General features: G+C 45.0%; 2 protein-coding genes across 2 annotated transcripts; both read right to left on the bottom strand.

Annotated features, from left to right (window-relative positions):
• Positions 1-5,858: 5,858 nt before the first annotated feature.
• Positions 5,859-7,247, bottom strand: LOC311133005 (transmembrane protein 200A-like; the record flags this gene model as incomplete). The annotated part of the gene is made up of 1 exon (XM_084166426.1): positions 5,859-7,247. One exon carries the CDS (start codon positions 7,245-7,247, stop codon positions 5,859-5,861), a length of 1,389 nt encoding a protein of 462 aa, XP_084022552.1.
• Positions 7,248-18,215: 10,968 nt separating this feature from the next.
• LOC311131947 (uncharacterized protein) lies at positions 18,216-24,941 on the bottom strand. Its single transcript, XM_084165061.1, has 6 exons — positions 24,751-24,941; positions 23,320-23,486; positions 21,315-21,427; positions 20,119-20,336; positions 19,607-19,678; positions 18,216-19,147 (listed from the first exon to the last, which is right to left on the bottom strand). The coding sequence occupies exons 1-6, from the start codon at positions 24,855-24,857 to the stop codon at positions 18,649-18,651; spliced, it is 1,176 nt and encodes a 391-aa protein (XP_084021187.1). The 5' UTR covers positions 24,858-24,941; the 3' UTR covers positions 18,216-18,648.
• Positions 24,942-25,466: the final 525 nt, after the last annotated feature.

Consider the following 25,466-nt stretch of genomic DNA (forward strand, 5'->3'; position numbering starts at 1 on the left):
AAATATATTGTTTTTATTCAAATCAATTATAGTAGCAGCAATCCCTACCAGGGCAGATCAGGGCTCATGATATCCATATTATATACACACCATCCCAGCAGCGCAAAAACTCAGGAAGGGAGTACCATTTTCTTAGAAATATAACTATGCCCTGTGCTCCCAGCATGCTCGTCGTAAAGCCTAGGCCTATAGTCTATAGTTTAGGTTATGGATCATTAGATTGAGACCACACTAGGAGCACTTGATATAGTGGTCCTTTGTAGCTCAGCTGGTAGAGCACGGCGCTTGTAACGCCAAGGTAGTGGGTTCGATCCCCGGGACCACCCATACACAAAAATGTATGCACGCATGACTGTAAGTCGCTTTGGATAAAAGCGTCTGCTAAATGGCATATTAATATTATTATTATTATTATTATTATAGTGCGCCCAGGAGAATCAGGGATGATGGGGCAGCATCGGGCACACATCGAGACATAAAAAAGCAACTAATTCTCAAACCCTGAGCAATATGACATTTAAATCAATTACATATTACATGAACCTCAACTGGACCCCCCCCCCCAAAAAAAAAACTTCCCCTAACTGAAATTTAAAAAGCATGACCGTCCCCCTATTTTCCTCCGGGTAACAATTGTGTACGTTTCGACCGCTCCTTAAAATGGCACCGTGACCTCTTAGGTCCTAAAGACCACCCTTTTACTGAGAGACAGTGAGTGGTTCTTCCATGAACCCAGTGACGGACTGCTAGGGGAGGAAGTGGGAGCGTGTTGTGTACGATCATCCATACTACAACCATGACTCATTATTACCATTATAACCAGTAAACAATGATCCATTTGTGAGTGTAAAGAATTGCTCTGGAATCCACAACTCAACCGTAATTAACATATACGTTATTTACCTCAGTTGCTTCACCGATATGCTGTTGTGTAATTGGAAAATCACATAATAGAAAATAAACTGCAGCATACGTTATGTTACGTTAGAGACTGGGATAAATGGCCCTACAGAACATATTGTAATTGAGCATGTTAATCTCATGCAGATAATCTCCCACCATGTCTGAATAATGCTGTAAGGCCTTTTAGATACTCTGCTGCGTCTCAAAATGGCACCCTATTCCATTTATAGTGCACTACTTTTCGACCAGAACAGGGAATAGGGTGCCATTTGGGACAAACGCTGAGTCGTTGCAGAGTTTTGCCTCTATTGTTGGAAGCTCCATAATCACCACATTGTCATTAATCCGTTTCTACCTCGTTGGAAAGCCTGTAAAATCTCCTGGGTTTCAGTTCAGATTCACTGGAAGTAAGTCGAATGCACCCAATTTGTAAGTCGCTCTGGATAAGAGCGTCTGCTAAATGACTTAAATGTAAAATGTAAGTAGCTGGGTGACTTGAAGTGCCTGCTGGAGAGGAATAAAGCTTTTACAGCAGGACCAGAAACCCTGTCTCTCTCCCCTGACACCCTCAAGTCTGATCTGACGGGCATATTTGCATAGCTTCGGATAGGTGGAATGGCATGGCTCAGTCCCAAATGGTACCATATTCCCTATTTAGTGCACTAGTTGGTCAAAAGTAGTGCACTATATAGGGAATAGGGTGCTATTTGGGACACACACAGCCACGCTCACTGAAAAGCTTGTTTTTGAATGAAACACTCCTGGAGGATTAGTTCAAGGACACACCACAGCCTGTGTCAAGCTTTTCCCCTGGTCTCTCCAGTCCTTTGGTAAATTAGTATCCCTTGAAACCATTGTTTTGCATCCACAGCTGGATCCCATTGACTCCTGCATACAGGCCAACGATGCCGTGCCTCTGATTGACTGCAGTAAACACGACTAAAACCAGCTTTAAGCAGTTTACTCAGCTCCCTCACAAACACAAACAAACACACACATTACACTAATTGCAAGGTTCTGTTGGGTTGAGCGACATGTCCTCCCCACCCACCAGCATGACGTCTGAAACTTAATACTGAGTTAAAACTCTAAGTTAATACTGAGTTATGACTGCATTATTCCAACAGACCTTAGAAAATACTCAACAATATTTCAGTCGCGTTTCTAAGTACTCCTCCACACATTTCAGTTTTCTTTCTAAATCACAAAACCCTGATCACCCACAGGGTTACATAAGTTGCTGTAGTTTCCTCTAACATGATAACTAGAAAATACGCAGTGCAATACTTTAGACCAGAGCCATATGGGCCCTGTTCAAAACAAGTGCACTCTAGCACTATATAGGGAATAGGGCTCTGGTCTAAAGTAGTGCACTATATAGGGAATAGGGCTCTGGTCTAAAGCAGTGCACTATATAGGGAATAGGGCTCTGGTCTAAAGTAGTGCACTACATAGGGAATAGGGTTCTGGTCTAAAGCAGTGCACTATATAGGGAATAGGGCTCTGGTCTAAAGTAGTGCACTATATAGGGAATAGGGTTCTGGTCTAAAGTAGTGCACTATATAGGGAATAGGGCTCTGGTCTAAAGCAGTGCACTATATAGGGAATAGGGTTCTGGTCTAAAGTAGTGCACTACATAGGGAATAGGGCTCTGGTCTAAAGTAGTGCACTATATAGGGAATAGGGCTCTGGTCTAAAGTAGTGCACTACATAGGGAATAGGGCTCTGGTCTAAAGTAGTGCACTATATAGGGAATAGGGCTCTGGTCTAAAGTAGTGCACTATATAGGGAATAGGGTACCATTTTGGACACAGCCTGGTTAATCTCTGCTTGCCAGATGCTAATGCTTCAGGAGGTTGTAATGGGACAGCACCTTATGCCAATGGAAGACAATTTACAGCAACTTCATCATCTTATGGACGGTTCACAATATCCTTGTTGGCATTGCGCCGAACGTAAATCCTTCCAACTGGAGTGACAGATAGCTTAGCAGATAAACAGAATGTGGAAAGTGGGCCAGCACAATTGCCATTGGCTTTTTTGGTGATGTAACGGTCCCACCTCCTCTCTCCCCCGTGCCCCTCTACCCCCTCCCACATATGTAATCCTCCACCTCCTTGTGATTTTGGCAGGAGAGGGCCCCGGGTCTTGCCTGCTAGCTTTATGAGCTGTTAGAATTTCAGAAGCCATCTTGTAAACAACCAATTAAATGAGAAAAGATCACGAGAGACTGCATACCTGCCTGGAAGGAACCATAAAATCTAATAAGGGGGGGAAAAGGTTGGCCTGGTAGAGGAGCGCTGCATAGAATAATTACAGCTGGGGAATTTCTCCTTCCTCTCCACCCCTCAGGAGGACTGCTCCAACAGGAGGCCGTGATGTGAGGGCAGATCTAAACAGAGAGAGGAGGTGGTCCTCTGTAGCTCAGCTGGTAGAGCACGGCGCTTGTAACGCCAAGGTAGTGGGTTCGATCCCCGGGACCACCCATACACAAAAATGTATGCACGCATGACTGTAAGTCGCTTTGGATAAAAGCGTCTGCTTAATGGCATATTATTATATTATTATTATATTATTAAGAGGAACTTGTGGTTTTGTAAAATGTAGGTGACCGTTATCTAACTAAGAGGATGTCCTCTGTCAAAGTCTTTAGATCAGAATAATAGTAGTGGAGAAAGTAGATAGGAAAGTGATACGAGATACGAGAGATTCCAAAAGGCTGTTCAGACTTCCATTTTGTCCCCATTTGAATCCGTTGTGTAGCGGTAACGCCTACTGATTGGCTGTAGTGTAGTTGTGGGACCGGCCTGGTGACCGCTGGGAGGTTCGCCGCTTCACATCCCAGGTGGACATCCTAGAGCTGTGAGGAAGAATGAGACGCGGAGCCCCTGGTCTGGTGAGGAATAGGGTCATCAGTGTGAGGAATAGGGTCATCAGTGTGAGGAATAGGGTCATCAGTGTTGACCACAGACATAATGACGGCACATACATACCCCAAATTTGAACAAATGAAACCACCGACAACACAAGGATGTTTTTTTTGTTGTTTTTTTGCTTGTCCTTATATTTGAAACACAGGCATGGTATGTGGGTCTACAGGCCAGACACAGACAATAATTGTTCTGTCAGACCTACTGATATTGCTTGGTAATACTGTACATTTAGAACACCAATTGTCACACTGACATGCCATACAATACGGGACTTGAGAGAGAGAGAGAGAGAGACTGTGGCATTGCAAACACAGTGGAGCCTTCTCTCCACATCATCCAGCGTGTGTGCGTGTGTGTGTGTGCGCGTGGGGGGGTGGGGGGGGTGGTCTTGTCCTCTAGGGAACCAGACATGTCTTAATCACGTAGCCCCACCCACCCCAACTGCATGCAAAAACACTGACCATTTCATTCCACTAAATCAGAGAGAGACAGTGTTGAGACTGACTTGTCTGTCCTCCATTCCCTCACCTGTATGGGATGGAGGAAGGCTTGACCTCTCCTCGTAAACTCTAGGGCCAAATCACACCCTATTCCCTATACAGACGTAGGGAGTAGGGTGCCATTTGGAACGGTAGACAGGAGGAAGTGTGGGGGGGGGGGTGGTTCCTCACCGCTGATTCACCTGGGGCTGCGTCACAAATACCACCATATTCCCAGGGCTCTCCAACCCTGTTCCTGGAGAGATACCCTGCTGTAGGTTTTTCGCTCCAACCCCAGTTGTAATAAACCTGATTCAGTTTATCAACCAGCTAATTATTAGAATCAGGTGTGCTAGATTAGGGTTGGAGTTAACACCTACAGGACGGTAGCTCTCCAGGAACAGGGTTGGAGTTAACACCTACAGGACAGTAGCTCTCCAGGAACAGGGTTGGAGTTAACACCTACAGGACAGTAGCTCTCCAGGAACAGGGTCGGAGAGCCCTGCCCTTTACAGAACACCATGAGTGCTGGTCAAAAGTAGTGCACTATATAAGGAATAGGGTCTTGGAAATAACCAATAGAACTACAGCAAACGGACAACATAGTTGTTAAAGGGTACCTACATAAAGGGATTTATTACACATTCTTAAGCCATACATAATACTTCATAAATGCTTACGTACTGTTTATGAATGTGTTATGAAGTCCTTATGTACGTGCCATTTAAATAAAGCGTTACCAACCTATCATTAACGATCTCTTTTTCTGACACACAGCCAATTGAACCATTATTCTGCATAACTATGTAGATTACACATTACATCTTTATTATGAACCTGTTTTGGTCTCTGGGACATATCTTTTATTTCACTAGCTGTTATCAGTAGCACATATGGCGCTCACCGGATCAGAGTAGTTGGTTTTTTTATTGATTGCAAAGTGAAGACAGTCGCTCATTAGAATGTGTTTCTACCTCCCACATTATGATGTGCTTGCGGTGTCCTGAAAACAAGCAACGCTTTGCCAATGAAAGACAAATTGATTCCTCCACATTGCTGCCAAGTGCCAAGCCTAACTGCCACCCAGTGAACAGACTGGCAAATCGCTCCGACTCATCTAATGACAATGTGTGTATTGTTCCCCTCTTCAGATATGATGTCTGCCAAACTGAACCAATTCATCTGCAGTCCTCCAACGCTTGTGTTTATATATCCACGCCACGGGAAGTCCGAGAAACAAGGTTTCTAAAAGGTTTGTATCTTTAGATTGGAAGCTCCTCATCATTGTACTGTGTATCCCAAGAGAGAGGAATTCAGCGTCACACAGACTGAATTTCACTAGAATAGTTTCTTTTATAGCCTCCCTTCTCGGTTTCAAGAGTCAGTGAAAATAGTGCACAATTATGATCCAACAGAAAAAGCTCCTACTCCCGGTAGTCGATATATCAGCATCCATGAGGATCTTTCTCTATAAGCTGTTTTTTTTTTTAAACAGAGGGCCCTGATATGGGGCCATGTTGAGATATGGGGCCTTTACTGGCTCTCACTGAAAAGGCCCTGAGCCGAAACTGTTATCCCACTGAGAACACTGCTGCTCCAACTGGTCTAGCAGTCTGTCCACCGAGTCCTCCTTATTGTCCAGCTTCAGGTACCTGCGGGCACAGCCCAGGTCTAACCGGGGCCAGCTGCGGTGCCTCTGCTCCTCTACGGGAGTGAGCTCCGGGGGATCCACACCTCCACCTCCACACCCAACCATGTTCACACACGCGTCTGAGCTGGGCTCCCTCCGCGTGGGCTTGGCCCGCACTATCTCTGGGTCTTCCCCAGGTCCCCTGGGTCGCATGGCCCCTTCCTGTAGACATATTACAGTCTGGGGCCCGTGGGGCCCGTGGGGGCCAGGGTTAGTCCTGTAGCTCAGACTGTGGGAGCGCCTGGGCAGCGTGGCTGTGACCTCCGACCTCTCCCAGTCATCCCCTCCCAGAGTGGACAAGGACATGGAGCTGGCTGACACCAGGTAGTTGTTGAGCTTAAAGAGGTGAGCAGGCTGGGGGTCCGGGCTGAAGCCCCCTACCCCTGGATCACCAGCACCACCGGCCCTCTGCGTGTTGAAGTCAGTCTTGCTGGAGTTGCAGGAGTTGGAGTGGGAGGAGTGGAGGGAAGGGGTGGAGGCTGACTCCTGGTGGTGTAGTGCCTCTGTCTGTAAGGTGGCCTGCTGGTACGTACAGTCAGCTGCCCTGTCCTCCTGCCTGCTGTCTCTGGTCGTCTGCAGCAGGGGCTCTAAGCTGGCCAGCTGCTGCAGATAGAGGATGTTAAGGTGGGCGGCGGGCAGACTGCTCACCCACTGGTAGTGTCTGGCCATGGAGTTGGCTGCTGCCATGTCTGAGAGGTCGGCCGAGGGCACGGCCGCCGACACCGAGCAGATGACGCTCCGCATCTGGGCCAGCAGCACCTGGGTCTCCCTGTCGCGGTTCTCGTACAGCACCGTGTTGGCACAGATGAGGATGAACAGCCCCACGCCCATGATGACCGGTCCCAGGAGCTTCATCCTCTCACTGTGGATCAGATTGGCCGTGGTCAGGAGGCTCTTAGCCCCCAGGCTCCAACCGGATGACTGGGGCTCAGAGACACCCCCACCTCCACCTCCACCTCCTCCTGCACCATCTACAGAACCAGAGCCTTGTTGTCCAACTCCTAGCAGCTGGGAACGGTGGGTCCGGTAGGGCCAGTACCCAGCCACTGCCAGGGCCGTGCCCACCAACACCACCATGATCCCCAGAACCAGGAAGGCTCCTGGCATGGAGCGAATGCGCAGCTTGCCGCGGATCAGGCCCTCCTTCTTTTGTCCCCGCAGGCTGAAGCCAGACATCCGTTGGTGGGGGGTGGGGGAGCTTGGCGTCGGGCCCCCGGGGGGGTCGGCCTTCTGGGTCTTCATGGTGCGGCTCGGTCCAGTGCCCTATCGGAACACTGTGGAAGGGGGGGCAAAGTTCAAGGGTTAGGAAGACACATTTCCTATGGACTATCTTTTTTTTATATATACTGTTGTTGATATTGTTCACCTTTCTCCCACACCCTTTTTTTCTACTTTGTTTTGTTCCTCTTTTTTAATCTTCTAAAGTGTGTTGTGAGCCCACTTTAAATCAACTTTTTGACTTGACTTAACTGATGCTACACTGCATCCTTATCCTGTAAACACTGAACTCTTCAGCCTCTTAGAATTCATTATAACATGTTCTCACTTTCATACTGCCGATACTTTGCTGTTCTATTGTTCTATTGTAAAAATAGCTTCTGATGTGTGACACAACCAAATGTTTCCCCTTCTGAAATACTTTGTTAAAAACATTTAATTTACAAGAGAGATACTGAAGGTATTTTGTGAATATTTGTATTCCTTGCATAAATTTTACATTTGTTTATGTTAATATTCACAGAAAACAATTCAAGTTATAGCTTACTCCTCTAACAAACTGTTCCAAACCATTAATGTTGGTCGCGAGCCAGGGAAACACTCACATGGCCATAAACAAGGTGAAAGCCCACATGGCCATAAACAAGGTGAAAGCCCACATGGCCATAAACAAGGTGAAAGCCCACATGGCCATAAACAAGGTGAAAGCCCACATGACCATAAACAAGGTGAAAGCCCACATGACCATAAACAAGGTGAAAGCCCACATGACCATAAACAAGGTGAAAGCCCACATGACCATAAACAAGGTGAAAGCCCACATGACCATAAACAAGGTGAAAGCCCACATGACCATAAACAAGGTGAAAGCCCACATGACCATAAACAAGGTGGGGTGAAATGGAAAAACTGCTTCAAACACTTTGACTGCAATTACAGTGGGGAAAAAAAGTATTTAGTCAGCCACCAATTGTGCAAGTTCTCCCACTTAAAAAGATGAGAGAGGCCTGTAATTTTCATCATAGGTACACGTCAACTATGACAGACAAATTGAGAATTTTTTTCTCCAGAAAATCACATTGTAGGATTTTTAATGAATCTATTTGCAAATTATGGTGGAAAATAAGTATTTGGTCACCTACAAACAAGCAAGATTTCTGGCTCTCACAGACCTGTAACTTCTTCTTTAAGAGCCTCCTCTGTCCTCCACTCGTTACCTGTATTAATGGCACCTGTTTGAACTTGTTATCAGTATAAAAGACACCTGTCCACAACCTCAAACAGTCACACTCCAAACTCCACTATGGCCAAGACCAAAGAGCTGTCAAAGGACACCAGAAACAAAATTGTAGACCTGCACCAGGCTGGGAAGACTGAATCTGCAATAGGTAAGCAGCTTGGTTTGAAGAAATCAACTGTGGGAGCAATTATTAGGAAATGGAAGACATACAAGACCACTGATAATCTCCCTCGATCTGGGGCTCCACGCAAGATCTCACCCCGTGGGGTCAAAATGATCACAAGAACGGTGAGCAAAAATCCGAGAACCACACGTGGGGACCTAGTGAATGACCTGCAGAGAGCTGGGACCAAAGTAACAAAGCCTACCATCAGTAACACACTACGCCGCCAGGGACTGAAATCCTGCAGTGCCAGACGTGTCCCCCTGTTTAAGCCAGTACATGTCCAGGCCCGTCTGAAGTTTGCTAGAGTGCATTTGGATGATCCAGAAGAGGATTGGGAGAATGTCATATGGTCAGATGAAACCAAAATAGAACTTTTTGGTAAAAACTCAACTCGTCGTGTTTGGAGGACAAAGAATGCTGAGTTGCATCCAAAGAACACCATACCTACTGTGAAGCATGGGGGTGGAAACATCATGCTTTGGGGCTGTTTTTCTGCAAAGGGACCAGGACGACTGATCCGTGTAAAGGAAAGAATGAATGGGGCCATGTATCGTGAGATTTTGAGTGAAAACCTCCTTCCATCAGCAAGGGCATTGAAGATGAAACGTGGCTGGGTCTTTCAGCATGACAATGATCCCAAACACACCGCCCAGGCAACGAAGGAGTGGCTTCGTAAGAAGCATTTCAAGGTCCTGGAGTGGCCTAGCCAGTCTCCAGATCTCAACCCCATAGAAAATCTTTGGAGGGAGTTGAAAGTCTGTGTTGCCCAGCGACAGCCCCAAAACATCACTGCTCTAGAGGAGATCTGCATGGAGGAATGGGCCAAAATACCAGCAACAGTGTGTGAAAACCTTGTGAAGACTTACAGAAAACGTTTGACCTGTGTCATTGCCAACAAAGGGTATATAACAAAGTATTGAGAAACTTTTGTTATTGACCAAATACTTATTTTCCACCATAATTTGCAAATAAATTCATTAAAAATCCTACAATGTGATTTTCAGGATTTTTTTTTCTCATTTTGTCTGTCATAGTTGACGTGTACCTATGATGAAAAGTACAGGCCTCTCTCATCTTTTTAAGTGGGAGAACTTGCACAATTGGTGGCTGACTAAATACTTTTTTTCCCCACTGTAAGCTGCTAAGCAACAACACCTTTATATCCTTACCCCTGTACCAAGCTGATCTGATGACAGCACCTAACACTCAAAAACACATAAAAGTCTAATAAACGTTAAGATTATTTTGTCACACACCATCAATATATCCCGTCCATTGTCAAATGTAGCCTGAAGTCTCGCTCCAGACGACACAGAGAAAAACAGAAAGGCTTTTCTTCCATCTTCTTGACTTCACAACATACAGTACGTCACATCAATTCTGTGGTCTCTCTTTAAAGGCTAAGGCATGTCTTCCTCTTCACGGTTTGATAAATATTCATACACACAGACAGACAGATGGGGGGCCACAGGCCTCATCCTTTGGCTTGAGTTCATCAAAGCCCTTTAGATATGGTTTAGAATGAATGATGAAGCACGGGCCAACTTCACAGGGTCCAAACTGGTCTCCCATAGGACTTCTTTATTCATACAGAATACACTACATGACCTAAAGTATGTGGACACCTGCTCGTCAAGCATCTCATTCCAAAATGATGGGCATTAATATGGAGTTGGTCCCCCCCTTTGCTGCTACAACAGCATCCACTCTTCTGGGAAGGCTTTCCACTAGATGTTGGAACATTGCTGCGGGGACTTGCTTCCATTCAGCCACAAGAGCATTAGTGAGGTCGGGCACTGATGTTGGGCGATTAGGCCTTGCTCGCAGTTGGCGTTCCAATTCATCCCAAAGGTATTCGATGGGGTTGAGGTCAGGGATCTGTGCAGTCAAGTTCTTCCACACCGATCTCGACAAACCATTTCTGTATAGACCTCGCTTTGTGCACGGGGGCATTGTCATGCTGAAACAGGAAAGGGCCTTCCCCAAACTGTTGCCTTAAAGTTGGAAGCACAGAATCGTCTAGAATGTCATTGTATGCTGTAGCATTAAGATTTCCCTTCACTGGAACTAAGGGGCCTAGCCCGAACCATGAAAAACAGCCCCAGACCATTATTCCTCCTCCACCAAACTTTACAGTTGGCATTATGCATTCGGGCAGGTAGCGTTCTCCTGGCATCCACCAAACCCAGATTCGTCTGTCGGACTGCCAGACGGTAAAGCGTGATTCATCACTCCAGAGAACGCGTTTCCACTGCTCCAGAGTCCAATGGCGGCGAGCTTTACACCACTCCAGCCGACGCTTGGCATTGCGCGTGGTGATCTTAGGCTTGTTTTATCAAACAAAACTATGCTACATTTTATCTCTGGGACCCTCAGGATGACATATCAGAGCAAGATTACTGAATGTAAGTACATTATTTACCTTCAGAGGTGAATGTATCAAACCAGTTGCCGTGATACGTTTTTTATTGTTGTGCACTCTCCTCAAACAATAGCATGGTATCTTTTAGCTGTAATAGCTACTGTAAATTGGACAGTGCAGTTAGAGTAACAATAATTTAAGCTTTCTGCCCATATAAGACATGTCTATGTCCCGGAAAGTTGGCTGTTGTTTACAACGCCATTCTAGTCACATATCGCATATTGAGCAGCAACCATCCCGGTATAGGGACGCCGAGCCTGTAGAGTTTAAATGTACACGAAGAGCTAACATTAATAATATGCATGTCAATCTCTCATTGCTCAAAGTGGAGGAGAGATTGACTTCATCACTACTTGTTTTTGTAAGAAGTGTTGTCAAGCTGAATGGACACCATTTTATCCCCCACAAGACATGCCACCAGAGGTCTCTTCACAATCCAAGTCCAGAACAGACTATGGGAGGCGCACAGTACTACATAGAGCCATGACTACATAGAACTCTATTCCACATCAGGTAACTGATACAAGCAGTAGAATCAGTAGTACACTTTATGGAACAGTGGGTACTGTGAAGAGACACACACACAGGTACAGACACACACACACACACAAACGCTAGAACAAGCACTCTACTCACACGTACATTGTAATATTGTTGCATGGTGGTATTATACATTTTGTATTGTAGATATGTAGTAGTGTAATAATGTTATATGATGGACTGTTTTATCTTTTGTTTTATGTGTGATGCAAGTGCCTTAATGTGTTTGGACCCCAGGAAGAGTAGCTGCTGCCTTGGCAGCAGCTAATGGGGATCCCTAATATATACAAATACAAATGCCTCTGGCCTCCATGCCCCTGGCCACCTTTCCCCTGGCCACCATGCCCCTGGCCACCTGGCCTCCATGCACCTGGCCACCTGGCCACCATGCCCTTGGCCACCTGGCCTCCATGCCCCTGGCCACCATGCCCCTGGCCACCTTTCCCCTGGCCACCTTTCCCCTGGCCACCTGGCCTCCATGCACCTGGCCACCTGGCCACCATGCCCTTGGCCACCTTGCCACTGGCCACCATGCCATCATGCCCTTGGCCACCTGGCCTCCATGCCCTTGGCCACCATGCCCTTGGCCACCTGGCCACCATGCCCCTGGCCACCTTGCCCCTGGCCACCTTGCCCCTGGCCACCTTGCACCTCTGATGTATTCTCTGGGTTTGAAGAACATTGAGAAGAGAAAAACGAACAAACTGTCCCCCAGAAGAGGAATGACTAGATGTGGCCAATTCAACTGGTCTGAAATAACAAACTGTACTCTGGCAGGAGTCACAGAGCCAGGGTCCTCTCTACTCTCAGAGCCTGGGTCCTCTCTACTCTCAGAGCCAGGGTCCTCTCTACTCTCAGAGCCAGGGTCCTCTCTACTCTCAGAGCCAGGGTCCTCTCTACTCTCAGAGCCAGGGTCCTCTCTACTCTCAGAGCCAGGGTCCTCTCTACTCTGGCAGGAGTCTCAGAGCCAGGGTCATCTCTACTGTGGCAGGAGTCACAGAGCCAGGGTCCTCTCTACTCTGGCAGGAGTCTCAGAGCCAGGGTCCTCTCTACTATGGCAGGAGTCTCAGAGCCAGGGTCCTCTCTACTCTCAGAGCCAGGGTCCTCTCTACTCTCAGAGCCAGGGTCCTCTCTACTCTCAGAGCCAGGGTCCTCTCTACTCTCAGAGCCAGGGTCTTCTCTACTCTCAGAGCCAGGGTCCTCTCTACTCTCAGAGCCAGGGTCCTCCCTACTCTCAGAGCCAGGGTCCTCTCTACTCTCAGAGCCAGGGTCCTCTCTACTCTCAGAGCCAGGGTCCTCTCTACTCTCAGAGCCAGGGTCCTCTCTACTCTCAGAGCCAGGGTCCTCTCTACTCTCAGAGCCAGGGTCCTCTCTACTCTCAGAGCCAGGGTCCTCTCTACTCTCAGAGCCTGGGTCCTCTCTACTCTCAGAGCCAGGGTCCTCTCTACTCTCAGAGCCAGGGTCCTCTCTACTCTCAGAGCCAGGGTCCTCTCTACTCTCAGAGCCAGGGTCCTCTCTACTCTCAGAGCCAGGGTCCTCTCTACTCTCAGAGCCAGGGTCCTCTCTACTCTCAGAGCCAGGGTCCTCTCTCCTCTCAGAGCCAGGGTTCTCTCTACTGTGGCATGTAATTTACAACACTGCTTTGGATCCCGTCCTGATTTGGTTTGGCTTATTTGACCTCAATGGAGATGCAGGGCTGGTTTAGACAGCAAAAGCGTCCTGAATGTCACCCTATTCCCTATGCTCTGGTCAAAAGTAGTGCACCATATAGAGAATAGGCTGCTATTTGGGATGCAGACAGCGTGATTCAGATCAGTCAGAAAGATGTTGATCAGATTAAACTTTTAATGATCCACCAAAACCCGTACACACTCGGGTTGTACAACTGATGTACAACACATTTGACACAATGGCTGTGATACAACTGTTGCTTTTGTGATAAAAACACAGACATCGGATGTTTCTCAAAATGTATACCGCCATGCTCTTCTCGAATGCCAACTCTGTACATATTTTGAAGCATGCATCTATGCAAGCTTCAACGGAAAGTACGCACAGAAATATGACGAAACCAGGTAAAAATTACACTAAATTTCTTGAAATCAATGACGGCCATTATTTGAGTTGAAGCGAGAGAAAATACACTCCGACTTCAGAATGAAATGTTGCCTAATCACATCTCATATGTTGCCTGACTACATTATTTGTATCTCGATACGTTAATAAATACATGCTGTGTTAATTTTGCCACGTTTACCTGCCTACACCGTAGACCCACTGTAGTGTGCGTAAATCACAAGGTCATAGTAAGTCAATAGGGCTAATGACTACTGTTAGCTAGCCAGATAGCCACAAAGAATTGACATCTACCCTTTAGTTTTAAGGTCATTTTTGCCTGTTCAACAATCTGGTTAGCTACATTCCCACGATTCACATATAGCTAGCTGATAGTTTTGAAGTAAAACGTTTGCTTAATGTATATCTTGTTTCGTCTCTATTGCCATTGTCCTGTCTGGAAGACGTTTCAGTGAATGGGTAAATCCATAGTAATTCAATAGGGCTAACTGGCTAGCTAGCTAGCCACAAAGAATTGGTAGCTAGCTACCCACGAACAGTTTACGTCTACCTTGCACAACATTAGTTTTGGTTCATTTTTGACTGTTTAACTAGCTGGCTAGCTAGATTATTTCAATTCACATATAGCTAGCTGATAATCATGAAGTAAAATGTTTGCTTTGTGTATATCTTGTTTAGTCTCTATTGTTGTCATGGTCCTGGCTGGAAGAAGGTTCAGTGAATGGGGAGGTGCAGCGTGAGGTGATACAGTAGGGAGAAGTGCGAGCGCTTCTCAAATGTAATGTTTTATGAGTTCTCCACACTCTCGTCCTCACAAGAACGTACTCAAGAGAACGTCTTCAGAGAATGCACTAGGAGCATAGGAGTGTGGAGCGCGGTAGTATGCATATTGAGAAACACCCTTTGTCTGCACAAAAATGTCTACACAACCATTGTTTCCACAATGCTTGTGTAGGGCCTAATACTCTTTTTGCAGAAAAACTCACAACTATTGTGTCAAATGCGTTGTACATCAGTTGTACAATTTGACAGTGTACGGGACGAAGGAGTCTACTATGACCAGTGTCAGGGGTTGGATACCAGACTGTGTCCAGACCAGAGGGTTGTAGGTTTGAATCCCATCTGGGTGATCTGAATAGTTAAAAGCTGCTGATACTGAATTACCTCAGCTATAGTCCAAATGAAAGCATTACAGCAGGTAAATAGTTCTGAGAATAGTTGCCTGGAGCAAGATCATTCTCTCTAGTTGCCTGGCTGCCTGGAGCAAGATCATTCTCTCTAGTTGCCTGGCTGCCTGGAGCAAGATCATTCTCTCTAGTTGCCTGGCTGCCTGGAGCAAGATCATTCTCTCTAGTTGCCTGGCTGCCTGGAGCAAGATCATTCTCTCTAGCTGCCTGGCTGCCTGGAGCAAGATCATTCTCTCTAGTTGCCTGGCTGCCTGGAGCAAAGATCATTCTCTCTAGTTGCCTGGAGCAAGATCATTCCCTCTGCTCATATGGCCACTGATATGGTTGTCATAAATGAGCAAGGCAAACCAGACCTCACCTTCCATTACCCAGTCAGGAATGTGGAGTATGGCCAAACACTGGCATTAAGTCACAAGCAGTACTACATAACATTGGAATAAGATCAATCTATGGGTTTGAATTCTATATGAGATATATTAGGTTATATAATTAGCTAAAGTGCCTTCGGTCCCAAGACAGCCACTTATAGCAGGGAGAGAATGAACCTTTGCATGGGCAATCTGAACGTGACAGTCTACTCTCAAAATTGAAGTCGTCACGGTTTCTGCGTTTTAATGTTTTACTTCAATGTTTTATTTCCCCATGTCGACATACCCTCTCAATCCTGTTCCTAGACGTGCACGACGCTGGGCAAATCATTATTTTGATGATTGCCAAGATCATTGACTATGCAAAAGAGGTCCACATACTATGTCGGAGTAAATGCATGCGTCATGCTTGCAATATTTTCCCGTTATTATATTTTATCTGCATTGATTATCCTATCAATAACTTAGCCTACACATATTGCGTGCAAAATGGTATTACGCGCACTCCAAATTAACTATATGGTATTCGACTACTTGACCAATTATCCTGTATAATATCATACCTGTCCCATAATGGTAAAATGTTACAGATATGCAACACCCCACCCCGGCAAATAACGGTTCTATGTCGGTCGCGTCATAGCAGGCTACGGAAGGAACAAAAACGATGGAGCAGTGTTGCATTCCTTCGGTGCTGACTGTTGATACATTGCCTGTCTCAATTAGCTGATTAAGTTTTGCGCGGGAAAATGTGATCTTAATTTCCTCTAAATATACAATCTCCAAAATAACCCACAGTTGAAATAGTGAGGGGAAACCAGACCGTGACAGCTTCACTGATTGTCTTGAACTTCAGCAGATGCGCGGTGTGACAAAATAAAATATTTCTCTCTTCTGACCTTCCAGAAAAGGCTGCTACAATGTTTTAACGTCAATTGTCTGAAGTTGACGCTCTCATTGTAATAATCATCGTTCAAATACCGGCTGGCTGAGAGCCTAGGCTACTTTTGAAGGTTACCGGGGAAAGTTATAGGCTACTTGCCTTTGATGCCGTATTCTTCGGTTGTATTCGTTGTCCCCCGACACATATCGATACAGTATCGTTTGGTTTGTTCCCTCATGTGATTTCCGTCAAGCAATTTAATTTGCCTATAATTTAATCCAAAACAGATGGATCAAGGATGTGCGTGGTTCTGCTGCTCGCCGTCTCCTATGGGCTCCGTCTCTTATTCAGTAAGTTTCTATAGCCTATTTAGTTGTCGTTTGTTACTGCGGGGAAATTGGCATTTTCAAAAGCATTAGCCAAAAATTACGCTACATGCGGCCGCCCCCCTCACAAAACTGGCCGAATTCCCACTGCTACTTTTCCTTGGCGCCTCCTTTCCTTCACGAACCCTGATGCGATGCGCACTGCTCCTCCGTAGAAATGGAGCATTTGAGTAGGCTGCGGTTGCCTAATGTCTACCCGTGCATTTTGGATAATGATGTATGCAGCAGAGTAGTCTTTATTATCCCCAGCGGGCAATTCATTTTGCAGCGCGTAGTAAAAAAAAAAACGGGAACACATAACAATATATATATACAGCAATATGCGCACAACTACCAGTACTACAGCGTATTGAGAAAGCTGATAGCAGCAGGCATGAAGGAGAGTTTAGACTTATTAGTGACCTAATAGGTGAGATGCTCACTGTTGACTGATTGACCGACCGACCATCTCAATCGTAGCCTATTAGAAGTGGTCTCAAAAGTATTTTAAAATAGGCTACAGACATGCATCCATCCATGGACGAATATGTTAGGCTAAGCTTATTTATACAATCTTAAAACAATTCACATTTCTACATGCTTTGCGTGACATGAAACAGAAGAGGCCTCCACTCATACAGGTCTTTAAATATAATTGATGGTGAAGTTGTGGTGCCTGGTTAAATGTGATAAATATGCCAATTGTATATGTCCCTAATCAAGAGTTAATTGTGAGAACTAAAACATAGGTTGAACTCGGACATCAATTATATTCCCATGGTTACTCATTATTCTCATCGCTAAGGAATACTTATTTCATTGACAGTGAGGGGATTTTTGTCAACATGGATGGAATACTGTCTAATTAGTACTATGCCATCTTGTGGCTAAGCAGGGGCACATACACCAAACCTTTATGGTCCGCCATAGGTAACCATTTCAGTTGTTGTTGCCGCGATAATTGTGTGGTAGCCTGGTCGCCAGTCTGATTGTTCGCGTACCAAATCCTTATCGCTCATTGTCACGTCAAACATGTTATTGCATTGCGTTTGGCATGACTATAGAGCCCCACAGAGGCGTCATAATACCCATAAAACCTAGCGGTCAAACAGGGAAATTGTTCCAATAGTTTTTCCACCATTCATTTTTCCCCATAGGGAATTTTTTACACTTAAAATAAGGGCTGTGTTTCGTGTAGGCATAATATTTCGGCTCCATTTACTCTGAATCGAAAATGCTAATTAGTGTTTCATTTTTTGCTGTTGAATACAAGCAAATATATTGATGTCACCTTGTCCTCCAGAGATTTACACGGTTATCAAAAACGTCACACCAGGGTAAAATCCCCTATTGGAAAAATGAATGGTGGAAAAACTATTGGGACCATTTCCCTGTTTGACCGCTAGGTTTTATGGGTATTATGACTCATGCTGTGGTACTCTGAGTGACAAGAAGTTGACATGATAGCACATCTGGGACCAAGCTAGAGGTAGTAAGTTCCAACTGCACTGATCTCGGCACCCAGAACCAAATGTCTTCTGTGACAACTGCACTAATGTCAGTGACAAAACTACAACAATTTGGCAATTTTCCTTTAACTTCAAGACATCCTCCAGCTATTTTTGAAAATGTACTGTAGAGAAGCGATATCCATGGTGTAAATACAGTAAATTACACACTAAAGGGTAAATACTATTATTATTCAAATCTTATTTAAGCAACAAGACAAAGACAACTCCAAATAATTCCAGATCAGGCTTTTTATTTTATTTTTTAAGTAACTGATTAAAGGATTTCCCACAAAGTGAAAAGATGCAACAATGGAATAAAAACAACCCCCACCCTGCACAACATTGACAGCACGGTATGCTAGTATTGATACAAAGGTTAAGACACTTACTACAGAACATTTCCTTTTCAACTTATAAAAATCTATCCAAGCAAATACCCTCAAACTTATTTCACACATTTAATATTTTACAAATACCTCGATTTAAGAGACAACTACTGGAAAAAGATGCAGAATGACCGACAAGCACTGTATATTTATAAGAAATGAGGAAGAGTGTGTGCCTGTTTTTTTTTTTCACCTACAACTATTTATCAAAAAACAAAAAGGGCCAGACGCAGGGGGGGGAGGGGGGGGACACGATGGATGGCTGATGTTGCCATCCCAGCTCAGGACTGTGATCGAGAGCGGGAGCGAGAACGAGACGCGGAGCGAGATTTGGAGCGGGACTCTGAGCGGGAGACTGAGGGGGAACGGGAATGGGCTTTGGCCGGGGAGGGAGATGGAGATTTGGACTTTGACTTGGATTTGGCTTTGGATTCGGCAGGGGTGTGGGAGCGAGAGCGGGGGGCTCCCGTCTCGGCTGCAGCTCCCTCATCGTCGCTCTTGGCCGGCTCGCGGGTCTTCGAGCCGGACTTCCTGGAGCAATCCTTGGCTCCTGATCTGGAACGAGAGCGGGAACGGGACCTGGACTCATCCTTCCTGTTCCTCTTCCCTTCTTTCTTGGTGCTCTTTTTGCTCTTGCTGCGGCTCCTGCTGCGCCCCTCCTCTCGGCCCCCGCGCCCCTCCTTGGCCTTGTGGGTACCGTTGGTGCGCTCCTCCTCTCTGCGGCCCTTGGTCTTGTCCTTCTTGCTGTGGGAGCGACTACGTGAGCGGGAGGCAGCACCCCTGGGAAATAGGAAGGCGCAGACAGACAACCAGTTACCTAAAACGTAATTGAACTGCAGCAATGTAAAAATAGCCACCGCCCCTAGCACTAGCTGGTCATGACATCTGTCAGGACATCTGGGAAGCTACATAAGGTCCATATTTAGGCAAGAGCTCTTGGTAAATAGATTTTTTTTTTTTTAAGTTACTGTTGATGTCACTTGAGTGCAACAAGTATCCAAAAGAAACGTCTACAATGACTTCCCTAAAAAAAATGACTACGTGTGTGTTCCAAATAGCACCCTATTCCCTATATAGTGCACTACTATTGACTGAAGCCCTACAAGCCCTGGTCAAAAGTAGTGTGCTACATAGGGAATCGTTTTTTTTTGGGGGGGGGGGGGGACACATTAAAAAGGTCAGGGGTCACCCTTGGGTATGGGTCTATGAGTTAAACGTTGACTGCACTCCGGGCCTCACCTAGAGCGGGAGCGGCTGCTGCTCTCACTTCGGCTGCGGCTCTTTCGGGACCTACGGCTCCTGGAACGAGACCTGGGGACAGAGGGAGGACCACGTATGTTCAAGGTAAGCCATGTACCTTGAAGAAGCTTGAGGGGTTAGGGGTGACATGCAGTCCAATGTAATTGCGAACCTTAATTGTGAACTGGTGGGAAAACAATACATTTGGTGGGGGGGGCAACTGAAATCACCACATCCCTTTGACTACATAGTCCATGTTTAAGAGGAGAAATTCTACTCAGTCGCCTGATCAAAGAGACCGATCTACAAATCATCTTGCATAATTTCATACAACTACTCATTATGATTTGTAGATAAGCCAGTCTGTGTGCTCCAAATGGCACTCTATTCCCTACATAGTGCACTTCTCGACCAGAGCCCTATGGGACACGCTATGGGCCCTAGTCAAAAGTAGTGCACTATAGAGAACCGTTTGGGACGCAGCCCGCCCCCCCTCCCTCATTCTTATTTACCGGGAGCGGCTGCGACTGCGAGAGTAGGAGCGCTTGCTGCGCTTGGCCCCCGGGCGGTCCTCAATCAGCCGGATCTTCCTGCCGTTCACCTCGGTGCCGTCCAGCTTCTCCAGGGCTCTCTTCATGTCAGAGTACAGCCTGAACTCTATCACCCCTTCGTTCCGGCGCCCCTTATTGGTGTCAGCATACGTCACCTCACCCGCCTGCCTCATGTAGTCCTGGTGAAGGAAGGGAAAGGTTGGCATTAGGTGAGAAAACCAAAAGATCCTATTGAATTTATATACGTCATTTAATATTGTATATGTTAGACATGTTTTCATTCTATATATATGCATTCTATATGTACTTGTCTGGGGAAAACTGCAGGAAATCTGAGATTTATGCATCGCCATAAAAAGTTTGCTCAAGCATGACAATAGCGGAGGTCCAAAAGATGGCAGCCCCCCCCATACACTAACCACAAACTGCCAGTCTTGCTAAGTTCGCTGTATTGTCCATTGCTCTCCTTCACTCTGTTTTGGTACTGTCATTAGCAGGGTATACACATGAACCCAACTTTAGCTCCAAGACGCCAGAAATAAAATGAAAAAAAGTAGTTTGTGCTGATTTATTGGCACCGTAGTTTTAAAAACTCAGTGGATAGTGCCATGGATCTTATGCAGTATTGGAAACGTTACTTTTAAAACTCATTATGTTAACTTCCAATAGAGGTAACTTGTTTACGTTACTTACTGTGGAAAGTAACACATTACATTACTTTTGCATTACCAGAAACCCCTCTAAAGATATCTTGTGTGCGTTGATCATTCTTATGTTCAGTAGATGGTGCCTACTACCTTTGAATTGCATAGCCTCGTCCGTAATCTATAATCTATAACTGGCTGTACCAGCAATTAATAAGGTACAAATATTGTCTTTTTACTTTACCTTCTATAAAAAGTAACTAAGCAACAGATTACTTAAATTGAAAAACGCATTAAGTTACTCGTTACCACAACAACAAAAAAAAGTTATCAGAGTACTCTACCGCGTTACCCCAACACTGACCTTATGACTAAATGTACATGTAAAATGTAAAAAAATATTGGAAAAGGATCATATGTTTTTCTCTCTTCGAACATTAAACGTAGGATGCAGAAATCATAAGGAAGAGAGTGTTATCATTAGCGTTGCTGAATAACCCGTCGCCACCATACCTTCAAGTCCTGCCAGCTGCAGCGGCTGGACAGATTCTCAACAATCAGCCGATAGTCTGTCCTTGCTGGTGGGCCATATCGGTCTCTGCCACCACGCCCATACCCGCCCCCGCCTTCAAGGTAACAAGGACAGAGCAGCAACAATTAGGGCAGGGGACACACTGAGAGGACAGCCTCAATACTAAACTCCAAGCTACATTCTGTAAACAAATGACCACTTATAAAATGGAGGGGGGGCGGTAAAGACAAAATAAGCTATCCATAAAAAGGGAAAGAAAATCAAACCTGTACATTACTCTGGTCTAGAAAACTCTGCACATTTTCCATCAAGAACACTGACATTACCTATCCCTTCTCTTCAACAAGATCTAAACAACTAAATCATTACCTGATTCAAGTTTGGGTAGAACTGAATACAAAACTCTACATACGAACTTAAATCAAAATGAAAAGCTACATAAAAAAAAAAAAACTATGTGACTGACTGAAGACAGTACTTACGGTGACACTAAAAGTTTAAGTTTTTAACTAGCACATCTAAATATATAGACATTTCACATTTGTTTCAGGCACCGATAAGAGCTCAACCCACATCTGTTCCTAACCCAATGGCATCCTCACCACCCGGCCTGGGACTAATGGGACAAGCGGTCTTCATTCACAATGGCTCCCTTTTTTGGTCTGCCCAGGGACCCAGAATGGTCAAACCACACTCTTGGTTGGAAAGGGGACACCATGGCCAGGCCAGCAATAGGGGCAGGCAGTCAGCAAAGGACTCTTTTAATTAAAACATTGGAGGTTCTTTGTTAAATCTTTACCTTTATTATTCAACATTCATTTAATTAAAACAAAAATAAAATATTCCTGAATAAAACAGTAGATTACACAAGATTCTCAAATTACTCAAAACAAATTAGCTAGTTAATTTATTATATTCAAATCACATTAGAACATTTTCCTAGCAAATATTCTACGGTAGTAAATCTCAAGCTAGTTTCCCCCGACAATTTGAATGAACACAAGTGCATTTGTTTCCCCTGTAACAGTTTCAATCAAGCGAATGAACACAAGTGCATTTGTTTCCCTGTAACAGTTACAATCAAGCATACGGGCTCCCAAGATAACGGCATGTCATTGGTGGCAGTGGTGCATGTAATTTGAATTCCCTCAACAACTCGGGTGTAAAATGTCTTCTCTACACCCATTAGTCAAACAATTACTGTGGAGTACCATGAAGGCCTCGGTCTGTACTACGAGCTCCGTGAACGCTAGAGAAAAAAGGTGGTTCCCTAACCGGCAACCTGTCCAACACACCTGTATGCTAAGGAGACGACGTGTGGCCTATTAAACAGAGTGGGGACAGAACAATGGCAACCACTTCTCCCTGAAACCAGTTGAAATTACAGCAAATGGGAGCGATCTTTATGTAGAAATGTCCTCTAAAAACAGAAAAACTTTGGCGCAATTTGTCATAATCATAAAAGGGGTGCAATCATCCTTTTACAGTGTAGTGGGACCGTGGAGAGAGCCAAACACAACCCAGATTATGGATGACAGTGCCAGCTGTGACCATGGATACCAGTATGGTACTGCTTGTGTTTATTTTACTACGTTTCCATCACTACTATCACCAAGGAAGCAACAAGCCTTTGAACAGATGGCACTCAGACTCATCTTCTCAAGACGTAAAACCACTTAGGTAAAGAATGGACGACATCTGGTGCACGTGGCAGGTTTAACTATATTTGAAACACATAAAATTGTGTTTGTCTTACCTAGCTACCTTAAGATGAATGCGATGACTACATCGGCCTGGATATGAGTGTCTCTTAAATAACCAAAATGTTAATGTAAAGGAACCCAATTATATGAACTACAACCACCAAGGACAAACTTGAGATGTCATGCAGTAGTCGCCTATCCCACGTACTATGCGGCTGCCATGTTGGCCTCCTCAATCTCAAATCCCCACTAATGTTAAAACACCACTGCATTGTATACTTACTTCTTCCACCTCCGCCGCCACCGCCTCCTCCTGAGCCATAGCTGCCATCTCGCCGTGGCCCCTTTGTGTGCTCCACAATAACCCTCTCCCCACACAGGTCTTTCCCATTCAGGTCATACACAGCATCATCTGCATCGCGGGGGTCATCAAATTCAACAAACCCATACCTTTACACATAGGAGACAGTATGTTAGGCCAGAGATGAGGGGGCCACATAGGAGACAGAGGATGTTAGGCCAGAGATGAGGGGGCACAGATTTGGGATCAAATGATGTGACTAGTTAAAACTACTCACGCCAGACCCAAATGACCATTTCATATACCATAATGCAATATTTTATAATCTTCTCATATGTGCCACAGATCTAAAATGTGCCACTACTGCTGCAGGGTGTTAGAGGGGCCACATTAATTCCACCTGTAAGTATGGTGTAGTTTAGAGTACTGTTAGCTAGCTAAGAGAATATTTAGTCAAGACAGTGCTTTGACCCATGCATCTACAGTATATAGTTAATGACTTTGACTGTCATTCCTACTGGTGGCTAGAGTGCTTGTAACTGGCCTTGTAAATGTTGTCTCGTCCACCAGATACCATAATATGAGAGTTGCTGGAAGTTCGACAATGCCAGTAGCATTGCACTATTATCGTTGGCTGTTACGCAAACTACTGTAGCTAACTTAGCTATGTTACATAAACAGTATATACACGCCGCCAGTTAAGGGGTAACTTAAGATAGTTATCGTAACGTTATCTAAGTCAATTTAGCATGCCCAACTGTTGTTTGAAGATGCTAGTTAGCTAGCTTAATTATGAAGATTTCATGAACGTGTAACTAAAGTTACCTAGCTAGTAGTCCCGTGTAGCTCAGTTGATAAGAGCATGGCGTTTGCAACGCAAGGGTTGTGGGTTCGATTCCCACGGGGGGCCTGTATGAAAAATGTTTGCACTAACTAAGTCGCTCTGGATAAGAGCGTCTGCTAAATGACTAAAATGTAAATGTAGTTACCTCTTCTGACACGTGGTTGCGATTTCATTCAAAGAAAAAATCGCATAGTAATTTCTAACGCTAGCTGGCTTGTTAACTAACAACATGGCTACTCCGTCTAGACACAAACACGACAATGAAGTGCGCTAGCACCTTAGCTAGCTAACTAGCAAAACACGCTTGACGCTAACTACAGCAGTAACTCCTTAACCCAAGTTAGCCAACTTTGCTTCTGTAGCAAACCGTTTTTGAAATTCTTAACTAGCTAAGTAAATAATATATAATAACTAGGTCATCAAACTAAAGCAATTTATGAGAATCTTCAATAAACGTCCGTTCAACGCTGGTTCAAGAGGCTTGGGGCCTGGTTACGAGGACTAGGCCACAATCACAACGCTGCTAGCTACCACTGAGCTACACGAGACGAGGCGTTTAATTTTGTTACCCGTTTTTCAGGTCAACTTCAAGTATCTTCCCATAGCCCTTGAAGAACTTCTCGACGTCCTTTTCCCTTGCTCGATAGCTCAATCTTCCAATGTAAACCCTCGACATTTCCCCGGTGCTGATCTTCACAATCTCAGGAACACAGTGGGCGCAGGGAAATGTTCTGCCAATGTCAATGACCACTCAAAACCCGCCCACAAGGCCTAAAAACGAGCCCTTTTTTCTGCCGCAAGAGAGGAGTTGCCACATTCATCCAATAGGTGTCTCCATAATGACAATCTAAATATTCTCGGCGTTTCTCCCTTTGTTATTAGTTCATCACACCAAATGATTGAATCTGAACTATAGAAGTGATTGATAGTGAATGGTTAAGACGTATGTTTTTTTTCTCCAGAAAACATTATTATGAAATGGTGTTAACACAATGTGAAATATTGTGAAATAGTGTTAATACAAGTCACATTGCTCTAAAATAATCATAAAGCATCAACAATCGAAAACCCCCAACAGTTTGCTTTTTGGTTTATTTGATTTCATAAACATTTTAATTAATGTGTGGCTGCAGGCAGCCTGATGGCCCAGTCATCCATCCCTCTAGATGATGGAAAGAAATGAGAGAGAGGAGATCCATCATGAGTCCAGTACATCAAGGAACCATCCCAAATTAAAATACTTATTTTTTTAATGGTTTGATATGCCAACATGGGTCTACTCTAT

Source organism: Coregonus lavaretus (genome assembly GCF_964263955.1).
Source record: "Coregonus lavaretus genome assembly, chromosome: 7".
Lineage (NCBI taxonomy): Eukaryota > Metazoa > Chordata > Actinopteri > Salmoniformes > Salmonidae > Coregonus > Coregonus lavaretus.

Bases quoted from the DNA above. Each gene is read 5' to 3' on its own strand.
- LOC311131947 (XM_084165061.1), bottom strand. From the start codon at position 24,857: ATGTCGAGGGTTTACATTGGAAGATTGAGCTATCGAGCAAGGGAAAAG. The intron at 23,487-24,750 runs GTAACAAAATTA...CTATGTGTAAAG, and splicing joins GAAGTTGACCTGAAAAACGG to GTATGGGTTTGTTGAATTTG. The intron at 20,337-21,314 runs GTATGGTGGCGA...TTCCTTCACCAG, and splicing joins GCAGCTGGCAGGACTTGAAG to GACTACATGAGGCAGGCGGG.